Source organism: Megalops cyprinoides, chromosome 10, assembly GCF_013368585.1.
Source record: "Megalops cyprinoides isolate fMegCyp1 chromosome 10, fMegCyp1.pri, whole genome shotgun sequence".
Lineage (NCBI taxonomy): Eukaryota > Metazoa > Chordata > Actinopteri > Elopiformes > Megalopidae > Megalops > Megalops cyprinoides.
Genome location: NC_050592.1, coordinates 9,041,647 through 9,059,772, shown reverse-complemented (window position 1 = coordinate 9,059,772; position 18,126 = coordinate 9,041,647). Strand labels below are relative to the sequence as shown.

At 41.2% G+C, this 18,126-nt stretch overlaps 2 protein-coding genes across 2 annotated transcripts; one reads left to right on the top strand and one right to left on the bottom strand.

Moving 5' to 3' along the window:
• Positions 1 to 1,906: 1,906 nt before the first annotated feature.
• Positions 1,907 to 8,042, bottom strand: casp2 (caspase 2, apoptosis-related cysteine peptidase). The gene is made up of 11 exons (XM_036538220.1): positions 7,697 to 8,042; positions 7,116 to 7,269; positions 6,662 to 6,817; positions 6,352 to 6,421; positions 6,106 to 6,197; positions 5,449 to 5,628; positions 4,370 to 4,498; positions 3,531 to 3,621; positions 2,790 to 2,972; positions 2,600 to 2,709; positions 1,907 to 2,041 (listed from the first exon to the last, which is right to left on the bottom strand). Exons 2-11 carry the CDS (start codon positions 7,266 to 7,268, stop codon positions 1,907 to 1,909), a joined length of 1,299 nt encoding a protein of 432 aa, XP_036394113.1. The 5' UTR covers position 7,269; positions 7,697 to 8,042.
• Positions 8,043 to 10,984: 2,942 nt separating this feature from the next.
• si:ch1073-90m23.1 (rap1 GTPase-activating protein 2) lies at positions 10,985 to 17,264 on the top strand. The gene is made up of 19 exons (XM_036538653.1): positions 10,985 to 11,055; positions 11,296 to 11,328; positions 11,453 to 11,546; positions 11,648 to 11,683; positions 11,769 to 11,816; positions 12,035 to 12,226; positions 12,333 to 12,430; positions 12,598 to 12,676; positions 12,972 to 13,025; positions 13,768 to 13,851; positions 13,987 to 14,087; positions 14,593 to 14,722; positions 14,840 to 15,010; positions 15,213 to 15,284; positions 15,476 to 15,562; positions 15,668 to 15,823; positions 15,963 to 16,049; positions 16,844 to 16,875; positions 17,177 to 17,264. The coding sequence occupies exons 1-19, from the start codon at positions 10,985 to 10,987 to the stop codon at positions 17,262 to 17,264; spliced, it is 1,713 nt and encodes a 570-aa protein (XP_036394546.1).
• The last annotated feature ends 862 nt before the right edge of the window (positions 17,265 to 18,126 follow it).

Here is an 18,126-nt window from a genome sequence, read left to right as displayed (position 1 = left end):
GACGAGGGAAGCACGAAGTAAAAAAAAATGATCAAACCAGTACAGGATACACAGTTGATTAAAAAGACAATGCACTTTGGTTTATTACAACATATCAATGGGGTCTAAGTAACATTCATCATTAATCAACATTGATATCCCATCTAAATAACTGTGCTAACAAACAGTTAATCATGTACTGTACTAAACTTTGCATCCAATGGAATGACTTGACTATATAAAAAATATATACTTTCAAAAGCTATACTACGCTTTACAGTATTATCTAAAATCCTTTTCTTCCCAAACTATGAAAATTGTTCCCCGATCCATTAAGCCCCTCAGAATTCCCTTGGCAGCAATGCCTACTAATACAGAGCCCCACGTGGGGGTATCAGTTAGGAGTAAAGAAAGACTTGTTTGTCAGAGCACCAGGAATCACTTCGCTACGCCTGGAGAGTCTAAATCTACCCAAGACCACAGGGACCTCTCTTCAGTACCACTGTCCCGATTTCATCTTCTCCTGTCCGTCAATCCTCGTCCCTGTTTCTGTTTCGGTCTGTTAACCCCCCCCCATGTGAAAACTGTACGAACAGTGAGTGTCTCTCTGTCTCCAGCAGTGGGAGTTACCCCAGCAGAAACACAGAAGCCCGGATTCAACCAAATTGCTTCAAAATTCAAAAATGTGCTTTTCCCTTAGCTTCAACTGATGAATCTCTCCAAACTTTGTATTTTTTTTGATACTGCACAGGTTTGGCAGTCATTGCAAGTAATGACAAACGGCGTGTAATAATTTTAAAAAAAAAGTAACAGTTGCGTAAATTCATTATTCAGTCACTGACAAAGAACGACGCCCTCAAACAGAATTTGGGCTGCCACAAGTATGAACAAAATGAGGTACAGTTCACTTAAACGCCAGTGACACAAGATGACCGTTTTTTCAGTATGGTCGTCTGAGGTAGGGCTATCAGCCCGTGTCAGAGACTTCAGTGTGTGTAGCACTTAATCAGGCCATGTGTCACTCAGTCAGTGTACCTGTCACAACAGCACCAGGGGAGAGATGGAGAGAGCTGTACAATCAGCCGCTGTGGGATGACTCGGTCAGAGCTACAGACACAGGAACTGCACCCACACAGCGCTCTAAACTGACAGTACGGCAAAATGGAGACCCAGCACACACATACAGGAGGGCATCCCACCGATCGCCAAGCCTAGGATGGTGCCAAAATGTGTCCTGTAGCCCTAAGCCCACTAAAAGAGTGGCTATTAGGAGCCGAGCTGACTTGCCTGGCTTTCTGACACCCTGCTTGAGGGTTTCCATTGCAAAATGTGGTACTTTTATATTTTATACATGGCTGGTCCACATATTGAGACGACTTGTAGCTTTTAACGCCAGCACAGTTGTGATCCAAGACCTACAGAATCTGACAAATATTACCATTTAAAAACTATGAACAACTTAATTGCACCTTGTAGCATTGGCAAAAAAGGGTTTGGTAAAAAAATATGTAACAGGTTTGTATATAAAATAATTTTTAAAAAATAATTTGGAATCCAGGTTTCTTTGTCAAAATGTTTTAGGAATATTTAAAAAGAAATGTCTGAGTAAAAACTGTATTGAAAATTTAAAAACACAAACTGAACACACTTTGGCTGGTACACAGTGGTGGACGTGGAGATTTCATGGAAGTATTACAATCATCCAACACTATGACACTGGCATATTACATTAATACAAACGTAAATATATACATATAGACATGGCCCATACACACACATAAACTGTTCACACTGAAATCGGTGTGAATTCTCCATACCCTTCTATTTTTTTTTTTTCTTTCCAACAGGTCTCTACAGGGTCAAAACTGGACTGCCTGTATGCATGTATCTCTGTAGAGAATCCTTACTTCCAATGTATGAATTGGAATCAATTTTGGGGATAGTATTTGGGGAATAAAAAGAGATCTTTGCACAAGGAGCTGGTGAATTCTGACATTTCCTTACAGCGATGGTAGGAGGTACCCGGTGCATAGCCCTCCCTCTGCTTAATACGGCCATTCACCTGTGAAAGACAAGAGACAGGCTTTACAGTACAATACTGTATCTGTACGCGCTGGACTCAAATAATGTTTATCAGAAATCGGATTGCTACAGACCTATTTTTATTGAACATTAAGTTATTAATGCACAGTGGAAAAAAAATGACAAACACAATGTTCAAAAATTACAAAAACCTGCAGCTACCACACACAAAAGTTACATGCCTCACCTCTTTCAACCCTGTGTAATCTGGATACAATGTAACAGTGAGCTGATGTTTGACATCAAGAGAAGACACTGGATGAGATCACAGTAGAATAAAGTGGGTGAGGTTGCAGTAGAAGTCATTGGATAGGATCACAGTAGAAGAAAGTGGGTGAGGTTACAATAGAGGACACCAGGTGAGATCACAGGAGAAGAAAAAGGGTGAGGTTACAGTATAAGACACTGGATGAGATCACGGTAGAAGAAAGTGGGTAAGGTTACAGTAGAAGTCATTGGCTGAGGTTACAGTACAGGACACTGGGTGTTACATCCAGCAGGCCCAGGGCACACTGGAGAGAAAGGACGCAGGGGTTACCTGCACCAGGATGTCTGCGATGTGAGTGTCTCTGGCCCTGTGTCTCAGCGCAGTGTTCAGCTCCTGGATGAACCAGGAGCCCCTCTTTGTGTTCCTCATGGCTGCCGTGCCTGGGGACGAAGCAGCACACGGCGTCACACCCTGCAACAGCCCGCGGCGCTCACGCACCCTCCACGTTCCACCCCCTCACCTTTCAGAGTGGCGAACCCGCAGATCATGTCGGAGCGCTGGGGGAGCTTCACTCTCAGCTGCTCTCTCTCCTTCTCCTCCCTCTCTCTGGTCTCTCTTTCCCGGCCCGCGTCCCTCTCCTCGCAGCCGGGGGACTGCGTGCGCTCCGAGCCGTCTGACTGGTCGATGCCGCAGTCCATCTCCTCTGATTGGACAAAACAGATCCAGAGAGGGTTAACCCAGAGCTCACCTCCCGTTACAGAGGGACAGGAGAGAAGGTAAGAGGGAGGAACAGAGATGGACAGGAGAGGAAAAGTTCATTACTGACAAAAATAATGACAGAAGACGCAGGCAAGGGGGGGGGGGGGGGCACACGTGAGGAGAGAAAGACGGGGGTCTCTGAATCAGAGTCAAATCTATACTGATCAAATGTTTTAGCATGTTAGCACCAGTTCTTTATTCGTTCTATTTCACCCTTCTGTGTATTCACCCTGACTGCTGTAACTGTTATTGATTATTCAAATGAACTGGCATTTATTGAAACACCCTCAATCTGACTAATCGGCATTAGTTTTAAATGATATTAATTCTCTAACTACAGACTCCTAATGAGATGTAAACATGTGACTGCATTTTCGGTGCTGTCTCTAAGGTAAATAACTAAAGACAGAATAATCTCAAATAACTTCAAAACATTCAGTGATGTTGGACCACTCGAATGAAAACAGAAATAAGGTGACACTCCAGTCTGAGATGAGCCTACCTCCCCTGCAGGCCTGGATAAAGAACATCTTGGGCTTGTTCTGCAGCTGAGGGCAATGAGCGTTATCAAAGGTTTGGAACAGCCAGTCCAGCTGAAAGATGGAGAGGAGCCGTGTGAATACCCACATGACATGCACATTTCAACTCATTCACTCATGGGTATCTGGGAACCTTTTCTCAAAAAAGAAAACAATACCAGTATATTATACCAACTATACCAGAAACTATACCAGGAATAGTTATCTACACTGGAAAACCTGGAATATTGACTTAAAAACAGTGAACAGATATATTACAAGGAATGGATATGGAAACAAAAACAAAGGAAATTTAAATCAGTGCAGAAGGTAAATGTTCCAGTCCTAGGCCACAACTTGTGAGAAGCTTTACCAATGTTGCTGCTAAACATTTTGCATACGGGTCAGCGGGGTGGTTTGCCATCTTAGCATTTTATAAGCTGTATTGCACTTTACATAAACTCCACACTAGGATCAACTAAATAGTGTTACACCGAAATCCAGAGGTGACACACATTAAAAAGTAACTGTACCAAACTTACTCTTAACTACTATATGTGACTAACAGAAGGAACAGGAATGAAATGATAGTGATTCTGTTCAAAATGAACTGGGAGAAAGAAAAAAAAAAAAAAAGAGTTCCCAATCCATTTTTAAATAAATGCCAGGGAAAAGTGAGCTGAGCCGAGCTGAGCACACGCAAACTAAATAGCCCTCACCAGACACGGTACGTTCAACCAAAGCGCTTTCCCTGGGTTTTTCGCTATCAACACTCACATCCGTGGATTACCAGTGATGATAACAGCTAGTAACAATCCCTCACCTCTAGGAGCTGACCGTCTGTTCCGTACACTGCCCCCTCAACCCCGTGAGACAACAGACACACAGCACAGCTATCCATCATCCGATGCTCTGGCCTCCCGCTGAACTGCTCCAGACAGGCCCGCATGTTCTGGGAGAGAGAGAGCAAAGTACCATGTAAGTGTGCATCCGAAGTAACCGAGTGAACCAGACAGACTTTACATGAGGCGTACATGCCACGAGTCAGGTTTACACTCTTCAGTCTACACTGTCTGCTGCCTCCAGGGCTCCTACTCAAATCAGATTTAGATGTTGCATTATTTTTTTACAGGTGTTTGACAGATAAGAATTTTGAGGATTATTTTTATTGCTGAAGTGAAATTCTCATGAAATTGTGCTGCTGCTGAAGATGGAATACTTTTTGAGACACTACTTCCTATACACATTAATACCCAATTTAGTGCTACCCCATACAGTCCTGATTCAATACCATGCCCTGACCAAAATAAAAAAAATAAAATAATCAGACCCAAAAAGTGTCCAAATGTGCATTTTCTACCCTAATAGAGATTATCCTTCATAGCTTTCTCATACTGTGCAGTAGAGGTGTACTGTGGTGCACTATTCTGACACAGGGTATTACGAAAATAAATGCGGTAATGGAGTTTTTCTTCTGAAAATGCCCTAGGGTGCGTGTGTGGCTTACTGTTTACACCATCAGCAAACTCAGCATTGCTAGGCTTGATAATAAATGACATCAAGCTTGAGTTAGCAAGAAAGATAGACACAGTTCACTCTCGGTAGGAGGAAAAAAGGAAGAATGACCCTTTTCCTCTATGAATTTTCTTTCCATGACACTTCCTGGATAAAGGGATACCAGACCACTTCCAGGACTTTTTCCTGTTACTTTCAAGGATGAAAATACCCTCAAAAGTTGTCAAGGACATTGATGCAAGCAGTGCGATCCTTACACATACTTGCAGCAGCAGTGCAAAATTCAGTGAGTAATGTCTGATTTTATTGAGCCAAGAGTCATCCAATGTGCTATTCCCCACCTTCTCCTACCCTGGTGTGAACACGGAGTGGGCTCTCTTGACATACCTGGGCTGTGAGGTTCCTATGCACTATCACTGTGAAGTCCAGCTCCGTAAAGACTTTCCTCAGCACCTCCTCGTCCACTTCCCCTCCTACACGCTTGTCCAGGTCAAGAGTCGTCGGGTCAAAGGTGACATTGCTGATCACCAGGGCCAGACCCCGGGGACTAGAGGCCATCCTGTATGCCTGGGAGAAAGCAAGATGGGAAGCAGAGAGGTTATTCCAGCTATGTGAACTGAGAGAGGCAGCACCTTACTGTGGTAGGAAACGGACATCCTGGCAGAAATACAATCAGTACAGCAGACCCTCAGCATTCGTGCTTTTGAATACCCATGCCGGGCTGCACTCCCTGGTTTCACCCCCCCGCTCCCGATCCACAGAGGCATCAACTTATGCTCTCCTAGAATACTTATGTATTACACGTTTATGTATACAATAATCACGTCTACTATATCATTAAATTGTTTTTAAACCTAAAACATGTTTTGTCTTGGGAGCAAAGCTCTCTTTCATATAAGCCATTATTATTGGTACAGTACAATATTTGTAGATTACCACATTTGCATCGGCCTCTAGAACAACAAGGGTCTCCTGTGTAGCAAAGAGACTTCAAGTGTTTGGCGAAGGCAGGAGGAATATGAGCCCAGTAGAGAGAGTTCTTACCTGTTGGAAGTGGGAGAGGTAGAAGTCATGAGTACAGGGGAGAACCGCAGTGGTGACGGGGCTGTCTGCATCCAGGCACATCTCCATCGACTCTGAAAGCAACGGAATGTGCCATGATGCTTTGTATATGTGCACTATCATGATTAAATTGTATAAACTGCAACGTGATGCTGGTGCTGTGAGAGACAGTGAATGCTGTCTGCTACTTATGCGGTTGAGTAGATGCAGTTCGGTATGTATACGAACCGTGAGTCCTGAGCCTTTTGTTTTTCGTGGTGTCCTGGGTAGGCAAGGGCAGGGGCGAGTCTATACACCTCTGAAACACACCACATCTCAGTGAACACGCACACCTTCACTCAGTCACAACAGCACAGCACTGTCTTATGAAATCAGCCAGCGCGTACATATTGCACACACCATTACCACATTAATGCTAATGTGTTACAGAATCCAACTGTGTCTGTCAGACCGTCAACATTTAAGCTGTATTATCATCCTCAGCTCCCATCCCACAGACACAGTGTGACGTAGGTTCCAGCCTGCATGGGTCGCTCACCTCTTTGTCTCTCTCAAGGTACTCCGTGAGCATTGTGCAGAGATGCTGCTGCTCCGTCTCTCTCAGAGCTGCACAGAAGCTGCTGAAGGCTCTGGGTCCCCGTTTTGGCAGGAGAGATAATAGAAGCCAGCTCTTCTTCTGGGACGTCTTCTCAGCCTGGGAAAAAAAAGGACAGATGATTAAATAAAAGGAGCACTTTGACACTTTGTCCCAAAACAGACCACTCTTTGACTACATGATTCCTACAAAGATCAAAACAGATCTTTATAGCATCACTGCCTGAAGCGTGTAAGGATGCAAAGGCGGGAGTACACTGCTGGGGTGAATAAACAAGATTGCTTCCAAACACTTAAAAAAAAAAAAAAAAATGTGCTTCACTTTTAAAAGATTTCCTCTTTCGGGAGAGTTTCCGCGGTGCTGCAATGACTGTGCACCCGGGACACGAAACAATTACCAGAATACCCTCTGCCATGTTGTCAGTGAGAATGCCGTCCGCCTGTAGCGCTTGAACTAGGAGTTCATCCACCACCAGATCTTTACACAGCGACACCGAGTGCTTCCTCAACGCCTTCTTCTCACGGTCCTGCATCCCACAGTCGCCCAGCATTCTGAAAGAGTGGGAGATCGTACATAAATATTACCTACAGCTCAAACATCCATCTCTGCTCTTCTGTGAAGACAGACTGGACACCACATATTAATGTGCGCAGCACTGATATTTTGGTGTATTAATCACTAAGCGACGTTAAAACACGACCTAATATTATGCAAATAGTGAGGAGCGAAGCCAGCTAAGAGAAACTATATCAGATGCACTTCTATTCAGTAGATACCAAAGTAGCTAGCCTGCACTGTGTAGCCTGTGTCAAATAAATGATCTGCAGGGTAGCTATAACGTCAGTTACATAAAACACGACTCACTGTAGCAGGTTAGCGAAGTCACCTATCCTGCTTTAGTCAGGTGGAATTGTAAGTTGGCTAGCTAGCTAAAAGTCCAGAACATTTTTCCTCCATAAACATGGGTAATATATTTACCTTTCTGCCGTTCTCTTCGTGTTGGAGCGTCTTAAATATAGGGGGCCAACTCAAGTTCGCTGGTTAAAATTTAATGTAGACAACTAAATTATGCTAGTTAGTCAGCAACGTGCAATTAGCTAACATTTAGGTAGTTCCCGGTTAATTTATCTAGCTACAAATACAACTAGATGCATCGGCGACAACTACTAGACAGCTAATTATCATAGCTAACTAAACGATCTTTCTAAAAAAGTTGCAAGGTAAAAACAAGAGTGAATTGAAGTCAACGAGTAGCCTACATCGCTAGCCAGGAAACACAACTGTAGTTAGCTAGCAAGTAAGTTAGCTATTGTTCCCCGAGAACTTGCATTGCAACGATCAATGTGTTTGTGGAAGATATCACCTAGCCAGTTAACTGTCCGTCGTTATTTCGCCTATGTCAACAATATATTTTCGATTTTAAGATACACACTAACACTGCATCGCTTTGATCAAAACAAACGAGACCAATATGCTACACTCTTGTCATTAAGCCAGAAAGCTAACCAAATAGTGAGCTATACAAATCATAATTTGTAAGACATGCAAAAAAAATCGGTGGCGAAACTGCCCCACTGCACTTTGCACAATTTTCTGCGTCTCCAAATCCAAAAAATGTTTGTTAACTTAGTTATTTCACACGAATTAACGACCCAACGCATCCGCCTCGAGGCTACTTCCGCGCGACTGCAGACGTAAAGGGGGCGGGGACTGAAATAGGGTTTTGAAACCAGCCAATGAGAATGCAAAGGAAAAGTAGAATGACATTTCCTTAGATGAATGAAATACGACTGAATACCGAGGTGGGATGTGGCTGTCACGGTACGCCCCTACTCGGTCAATGGAATGAGGGAGGGTTTGAGAGATAAGGCGTTTCAATCAACGCATTTTGAATTTCGATTCCCGGCTAAAGAAAATATACCACCAATGGGATAGAGGAGACACAAGACTGACATAAATAAAATGCAGTTACGAGTGGGAAAGGGAAAAGGCATGGTGTGATTGGAGAGTACACTTTGTCAACAGGTACTTAGGCGGTTTTCAATATGGAAAACTAATGCTCTGAAGGAGGGTTGCGTTGGGATGTCAGTCAAACGAAACAGCAAAAGTTAAAGGTTAGAATGTGGTAGGCTACAATCTCATATGTATGCCCTGTGTGACAATGACAATTATAGTATTAAGTGTTACCATATTTTAAATTGTGTCTGTGCAGGTGATTAGCAATCATTAATATCCACTCTGAACTTCTTCAGATGAGAAAAAGATGTGGCCTGATGCCAGCATTTTTCAGGATGTGTTTGCAGTCTAATGTCATCTCTTCTTGTTGATCTCACATCCTGCCACCAGTTCATGTCATCACATGTTGCACGTCCTCAGGTTTGATGCCATTTCATTGCCATTGATAAAAATGCTGAACTTGTAGCGGTTATATCAAAGGTTAGCATGCAAAAAGAAAGGATTTGCCAGAACTGTCTTTTGCAGAGACACAGATGTCATGCTGCTTCTGGTGCACTTTCTGTCACAGAAGACAGCTGAGATAACAGACCTCTGGAACAGCAAGTGCATCAGAAGTGTTACCTGATTCATAACATTGCCTGGGAAACCAATGAAGGATACCTTGCTCATTGTCATGTGTGTACATTGGCCCTGCTTCAGCTACATCTGGAGCAATGTGTGTTTTAGTGAGTTTACATCACCATGAGTATTACATTACATTATTGGCATTTAGCAGACACTCTTATCCAGAGTGACTTACAATGTTATCCATTTATACAGCTGGATATTTTACTGAGGCAATTCAGGGTTAAGTACCTTGCCCAAGGTGCAGCAGCAGTTCCCCAGTGGGGAATCGAACCAGCAACCTTTTGGTCACGAGTCCTGCTTCTTAACCACTATGTTACACTGCCACCCCGTAACACCTGGACCCACAGCAGGGCTGGTCTCTGCTGCTCCATTTTACTTCAACATGACATTCAATATGAAGATTGGCCAGAATTTAGCCAAGTTGTATGCTAGCTGATAACACTTTCCTCTGGCATACCACTGTATGTCAGATTCTTAAGAGTGCAACTAGTTCCTTTTGTAAGTGGTTCAGGGTGGGAGGTCGAAGTCTGCGGGTGGGAGTAGTTTTATGTGTTCAAAGATCAAGTTCAAAGTTTTATTTGTCACATGCCAAGGTACAATGTACAGTGCAGTGAAATGAGAGTCGGCAGCATTTGGCGCTGCATAGTCAAATTATACCTCAACATAATTGCAATTGAAAACAATTTTCTATACTTTTGCATTTGATTTGGCAGTATAATTATGTGCAGTAGAAAAGGTGTGTGTATCATAGTCTAGGTGTACATTAATGATAATTTAAGTGTTTTAACCTGGCCCTGCATGTTCATGGTCTGATAAAATAATATGTACAGCATGCACAGTAACTTCATACCAGTGCCAGTGTGCACAACTACAGAAAAGATGAAACCTCCAACTAAATTACAGCGCAACACTACACTAGTCTCACACTATGGTTAATACAGTAAAAAGACATTCAGTTCAAGGGCTTGGTCCAATCTCTGACTTGTCAACTGTTCACACTGATGCTTGTCTTGTCCAGATTGTAAACAGCCTTCAGCATGCAAACAGAGAAAACCTCCAGGTTTACAAATGTAATTGGGCTGTATATATATATTTTTTTCAAAAATGGCTTCCCCAGGTTAGTATCTTCTGTCACTCTTTGTACCATTTCTCTCATTCGCTGTTCCCGTGCCTCTGTCTCTTCATACATTTATGCCCCCCCCCTTCCCTTTTCTCTCTCTCCCTCACTCCTGCTGCCTTGGTCTCCTCTCTCAGGGTGTATTGTCAATAATTGATGGTTTCTACTGACTCAAAGGGTAACAGGTCTAAAAGCTGATCTCTCATTCAGCCTCCTTCTCAAGCTATTTCTGCATGCTGCATTTCACTGTTTGTCTGCCTGCTAGTGTCTAAGGCTGCATGTGGGTTTCACCATGCCAGTATATTTCTATGTCAACAGACGCATGTTTTATTGCGCATCTGTATGTCTGTTTGTACGCACCTATGGAAGTGAAAGAGTTAACCACGTCAGTTTCCCTAACAGCAGGATAGAGGAAAGGAAGTAGGGAGAGATTAAATGAGAAAGAAGCAGGGGGCAGAGCAGAGGGAGATTGAGAGGGACAGAGAATTTGATTCAGTAATCACACTGACTGACAATCTGACTGACTGAAGTGGACACAACAGCACATTAATAGTGACACAAGAGAGATGGAGAGAGAGAGAAGAAATGACAAGTTCTTTTCCAGAAAGAGAAGTTTCACTTTTGGGGCATATGGAGGGTAAGTTATATCAGTGATATATGCTAAATAGCAGACCTGTTCTAATATTAAATAATGAGTAGATGATGGATTCCAACAGCAGATCACACTATAAAATAATCATCTGAATTTTAAGTCTATAAAGGAATTAAACAACAGCATAATACTCTGAATATTAAAATAATTTTATGCAGAAGGAACAGTAGTTATTTATGACAGGAATTCAGATTAACAGTTCGCTTACTGCTATTTTGCTTACAGGGTGGACAGGTTCATTTGTACGAGTGAAACACGGTAAGTAACATTCCCTTTCTACTTTTATCTCAGTTTTTGCAGTTTATGGTCTAGCCTGAACAAAGCTTGGTTTAGCTGTCATTGATAAAATGTGGCCTCTTTTTACCGACTTCATACTTTGCAGCAGACCAGAGTCCATTGAGCACAGCATTCTGGATATTCTTGATTCTCCCACTAATGAGTCCAAATCTCTCCTCTCTACAACCACAAGTCAGAGGGTAACCGATTACAATTTTATTTATTTATTTTTTCACTGGACATGTTAATTTGTGCTACTATTCCTGAAAGGTACCCTTTCTTTTCTTTTTTTATATTTCAGGTGACAGAACTTTTCGAAATAATTGAAAAGCTTCAGGTAATTCTGTAACTGTCAAGTGTTGTGTTTAGTGGAGTCCATCACCAGTCTCCCTCTAATTTCACCTCTCGTCATTTTTCAACAGGGAAGCCGACTAGATGAGCAGCGTTGTGAATTTCCTCCACCGCTGAAGGTATTATGGCTTTACGGAGCATTATAATAGCGATTCTGGCAATGGGTAACTGTGGACATCTTTGCTTGTGAAAAGGGTTCACTCAAACTCAAATTCACAGTCACTAGTTATTGCCTTGGAAACGTAATGAGAGAAATTCCAGAACACGCACTGTCCAGTTTACCTGGAGCAACAGCAACAGCGGTTGTGTCACTACTGCCTCTCTCTCCCAATTACAGCTTCTGAGGATAAGCGGCAGCCTCCCATTGATTCTGCCCCCAAAATCAGGGGGCTACTGGATAGATCCACCTTTGGAAAAGTTTGTCGAAACCAGCCCCACCTCTTCCATCGCTGGCTGTGGGATAGAGAGCTATGACATCATGGAAAGAGACAGTGAAGCAAAAATTTACAGGGAATTCTTCAGATCCAAAGTCAGTGTCTCTCTCTCTGTCCTTACTTTATCATTCTAAGTTACTGTCCCCATGCCTAATGTGTGCTACATGGATAACTGCATTTAACAGCTCTCTTTTCTTTCAGTACCATCACTCATTCACAGCAGTAGACCCTTCTTTGGGATCCCTTGTTCTGTCAGTTTGCTTGGAGGAGGAGGAGAAACGACTCCGAGCCATACTGAGGTTCATGTTTGTGTTAATCTTGTCGATATCCCTATAGTCTGCTTGTGACTTTGTATTTCTGGTGCTAATTAAGTGGTTGTAGTAGTTTAGGAATTAATAACCGTGCTCTGTGTCAGTCTGACTTCTAAACCTGCTTCTAAACCCTTCTCTTTCTCTCTGTCTCTCAGAATGAAAGAGTGTACTCTGCATGGCGTTTTCTCTCTCTCTCTCTTCTCACAGTTCCCTTCTGCTGTTGAGCTTGCAAAGGTATTTGCATTTGCAAGTGCAGTTCCCCAGTTTTTACTGTTGTTGATAACTTTAGCAGTCGTACTGAAGTGTGCTATGGTGATTACTGATTTGATGCCTGTAACAGCTTCATCGATATTATCTCATAGTGGAACGATGATCAAGTTGTGAAAACAATATTTGATCATACAGAATTTCACTTTTTGCTTCCCTTATATTGGTGGTGGCAACAATGATCATTTCATCAGTAACAGTGCATCAATTGCTACAATATCAGAAGAAAAATTTAACGAAACAAAAAATTTGTTTTTCCTAGATGCTGTGTGACACCGTGACAGTGTCCACATTTGAATCAGTCAGTTACCTTAAAGTAAGTTCAATATTTCTCTCTCTTTCTCTCTTTGCAGAAACTGTTTACAAGTCTTTTCATTACGGAGGCTGATTTTAATGGGCACAAAAGAAAATATGTCAGCTAATTAACTTTTATCTGGGGCAGAGAAAAAGCTCATTTATTAAAGTTGTAAAATTGTGTTGGGGAAAAAACTAGGTTAGAGTGTGACATGGACCTCCTTATGTAAAAAAGAAAGGATACACAACAATTTCTACAAGTTGATTTAGAATTTAGGTGAGTTCAATAAGATCTGTTGCATTAGAAATGCAAATTATTCATTGGTGAATTAGGATATTATCTTTTTGTCTGAAAATATGTCTGAGAAGACAATATAATTTTTCTGATAGTAAAAATCGTGCTTGATTCTTGTGATTTAACGACTAAACAATGTTTTGTAAAAAATGAAAAACTCTCGGCTCTCAAGCAGTTCATTGTAGTGGAACAAAGTGGCTTACTTCCATTGGGGTACGGTTGGCCAGGATTCCCTACTTGTACTGAGTTGCTCAGAGGATTGCAGGGAGATGTGCCTATACTCCAAAGAGTGTCTCCTTCCTGGTGTACAGTGGAGCTTGTATGCAAAATATTCATGTGTATAGTGTATAAATGATATCATGAATATTGCATGTGTATGTATATTGCAGTCCTTTCTCCCTTCACTCCCAATAAATATGTTCTTTCTTTCTTTCCTTACTTGCTTTCTTCTACCCTATCTTTCGCTCAGGCTCCAGAGCTCATCACTGCTTTTGATGAGCACAGAGTGTCACAGAATTTCAAATTCGGTGTTCTATACCAGAAAGAGGGTCAGGTAAGATGCAGAGATTGAAATTCACAGTCAAAGATAGTGCAGAATACAGACAATCACTGCAGCATGAAGAGAACCTCTGTTTTATTACAGTTATTCACACTGTGTTCAACAGTCTTTTCTTCTCCCCTGATTTAGCTGACAGAGGAAGATATACTTAGTAACAATGAAGAAAGTGAAGAGTTTAAAGATTTTCTGTCGATTCTGGGGGAAACAGTGAAACTACAGGGCTTCACTGGGTAAATAAAATCTTAAAACCCAAAAGGCATTGGTGCATCAATGTTTAAAATTTAAATCCAAAATTTAGTTTGATGAACTGGTAAAATAATTACAATAATTCATGCACAAAAAGTTCAGCCATCTTTTTGGTCAGTTTTAGCCATTACCTAGCCCCTCTCTTTGTGTTTCAAGATTTTGTGGAAATAATTTTGTTGTATTTCTAATTGATCTACTTTTTTCAATAAATGTTTGTTTCAGTAATGTTCTCTGAGAAATAAGTGAGACAAAAAATATTATCAATCAAGAAAAATGCAATTGTTATACCCTTTAATAACTGCATTTTCAGTATAATTTTGCACCTTGTTCAAAGGAGTGATGAACATTTCTGCTGTAAACATTTCCTTTTATTACTGACATTTTCTCTGATGGTAGGATATGATATAGTCAGTGTCAGAGCCAGCCACAATATACCGGGAGACCATCCAGGATAAAGATGGTTGACGCTGTTAATTCTGTATCTCCTAGGTTCAGAGGTGGTTTGGATGTGTGCCACGGTCAGACAGGAAGTGATGCGGTAGTCACGTCATTCTGTGAGAGAGAAATAATGTTTCATGTCGCCACCAAATTACCCTTCACAGAGGGTGATACACAGCAAGTCAGTCAAACCAAACAGTTGGTTATATCCTGTGATAAACCCTCTCATTTTAAATAATTCACACAGTCTGTACTTTAACTCTGTAGCACCAACCCATCTTCTTTCTCCTTCTTTTAGCTGCAGAGGAAAAGGCACATTGGAAATGACATTGTGGCATTGGTTTACCAGGAAGGTCCTGCCCCATTTATCTCTGACATCATCAGCTCTCACTTCCTGCACTGTTTCATTGTTGTCAGGCGTGTGTCAAGAGGGGGTGGCAATGAGGAGGGTAAAAATGGAGCGTACCAGGTGAGAGAAATACTGTTGCATGGAGTGCAATGATGAAATATATCAATGATTTTTCAACTACATTCAAATCCACGGTTATCTGTACGTATGTGAACATGAATGACTTCACCGACCATTATTCTTGAAATTAGTAGAGGAATACCTCTTAGATACGATGTGTCTATGCCGTTTAAATTAGCCATTACTTTACAACTTCCAACAGGTGTCAATCACAGCAAGAGAGGACGTGCCTCCATTTGGCCCTGCCCTCCCAGATCCACCGATATTCACAGAGGTGAAGAAATTGAATTGGAATCATTTGAAGAAGCATGAATTCTGTCAGTTTGATCTGAATGTTGATTAATATACTAAACATAGTTCTCCGTTCCCCTTCTGACTTGTCTGATGTACACTAAGGCTAAGATTATACCGTAAAATAGTATGTACATTGAATTAATCCACTCTATCTCCTGCTATCCTGTTCAGAGGTCCCAGTTCAGAGAATTTCTTTTGACCAAGCTTATCAATGCAGAGATTTCCTGCTATAAGGCTGAACGATTCAGCAGATTAGAGGTAATAACAAAAACCGTACTACCCACTTTCACGACACAGCAGAATGCATATATGTAATATTGTATCCACTCACAGCAGTTCTTTAAATCTCTCTTTCTCTCTCAGCTTCGTACTCGTTCATCACTCCTGGAGGGATTGAGGTCAGAACTATCATCTCGATCCCAGTGCATGCTGGGAGGGCCGACACCTCCCACCCTCTCTCTCTCTGAGGGTGTTAGGAGTGGATCAGAAGGAGGTGGTGGATTCATTGAAAACTTTAAGGTAAAATTCTGTGTTTTTGCTGTTATGTGCCTTCTTCCCATCCTCTTCCATCGCTTGCTCATGGCTGGGTGATTGGCACTCATTGGCACAATACTAATATCATGTTGTCTTTCTGTGTCTGTCTGCCTCTTGGTTTCAGAGGGCAATAAGAGTGCGCAGTCACTCTTTTGACACACTGGGGGTTCCCAGGAAGGCCGGAGGGGGTGGGGCACCACAAAAGCTTAGAGTAAGTGTCTCTGTGCAATTTCTGGTACTTCTGGTGCTTTAAAACATAGTGTTTCCTCACTTGCTCAGTGGCTGTTCTCAACCAAATTTCGTCAGCCACATTTACATCGTAGACATCCTTCTTCTGAATTTTTGTCAGAGCAATCACAGTACTATAATGTGACTCTGGGTTAAAAAAAGGAGTGCCACAATACATTCATACACACCACAGGTCCATATATTCTATCCTTTGTAACTGAAATGCTCTGTACCGCTTCAGTGTCCAATCCACTGAAACTATTCTCTGTCAGCAGCATAGTCTCCCCTAGGTCTCTCTGCAACACAGTCTCCCTCATGTCTCTCTCTGAGACAGTCTACCCCATGGCCAGATTCTAGACATGTAAAGAAGACAAGTTAGAATAATGTACTGTCTTCAGATTTATTTCAATTGGTGTTAGAATTGGTATCTGGGGATTTTTTTATTGTTTCTTCTTATTGAAGTGGTAAATCTTGGATCTAAATAAATGAGCGTCAAGTTCAGAGTCTTAAGCTCTAACCACGCAGCTAGCATTGCAATTAATATGTGTGACAAAATTGGCAATTTATCAGCTTGTAATCTTACAAACGTTTGGTATAGTGTGCATGATGGTACATGTGAACAAAATTATTTTGACATGTTAAAAAACCAGCAAAGCCATTACTCTAAGCTTTAACCAAAGAGAAAAATTACTTCTCCTTATATACTAGTTTTGTGAAAAGTGTTTTTTGATGAAAACATTGTTTTTGATTCGTCTCATTGCTCATGTGTCTCTTTAGACATCATCTGGAGCAGAAAAAGAAGGAGAAAGGTGAGCTATATATAGTCAGCATAATGCTTGCCATATTTAGGAAAAATAAGTAGTTTTTTTTAGTTTAGTATAGTAAAGACAGACCTGAAGCTGATGATTAAATGAAAGTGCATGTCAACAATTGTGAGAGAAATACTGTGTTAAAATGGGTTATGTATAACACAAAACCCCATCTCAGGAAAGTATCTGAGATAGCGACCCAATAGAATAGATACGATAATTTAAAAAACCACCAAGAGAAGGACTGACTGGCTGATTGACTGATTAGCTTACATTGACCTGTAATCCTTATATATTTCAGTGAATCAACCTACAAGCAACTGGGACCGAATGACAGCCTCACCTCTGGAGATGTCAAAGGACAAGGCAGTCCACAAGAGGATGAATAGTTTTAAATATATTCTGACCTGGAGAAATTCACAGCTAAGACTATTAAAAACACCCACTTTATTTGTGCAGTGAAACAAATTTAATTCCACACTAACCTTAATTAAATATGACTTTAAAAATATAACTACTAATAATTATAGTAGTCAGTAATCTTCATCATATTGCATTTTGTCAAGAGCTATTGAAACCCCAGGAAAATTGTCTCACTTTTATGATGATCAATAAGCAATATCAAAAATGAATGTCCCTTCTGTCATAGTATTGGTGCTGTTTGTAATAAATGTACCATATGACATTATTGACTTAAGACATTTTTTTCTTCTTTCTTATCGAGCATTATTATACTGGAATTTACAAGTCAAGAGATGCAGCAGAACACTGGGGGAAATGTGAAAAACAGGAAAAGCAATATATCCTCCAATTTACCTAACAATTAATCTATGTCCTGAGTGAGTTGAACATGAATTACATAGAAGTACTGAATACTCCTTAACAGTTACTGTATTCTAAGTGATGTGCAGTTGAACACATTTTTTGTTTTCTCTTTTGTGGAACTTACTTTTTTTACACTCAACAATTATAACATGCTGTTAGCTTTGAAAACTATATATCAGTAACAATCGGTAACTCTGTACCCGTTATTACATAAGATGTTACTTACTTAAGGTCTTACTTCACAAACCTCAGTCCTGGTACGGTCACTGATCTGTCAGTTCCAGCACTGTCTGCTGAAAAGGCCTGGGTTTACCCTCAATAATTTAAATTAATTTCTACTGAAATAGCTTCAGGGGATTGAATGAACAAAATTGCCAGTTGTGGAGCAGCCAGTAATTGACTAAGCCATCAGTAATTAATAAGCAC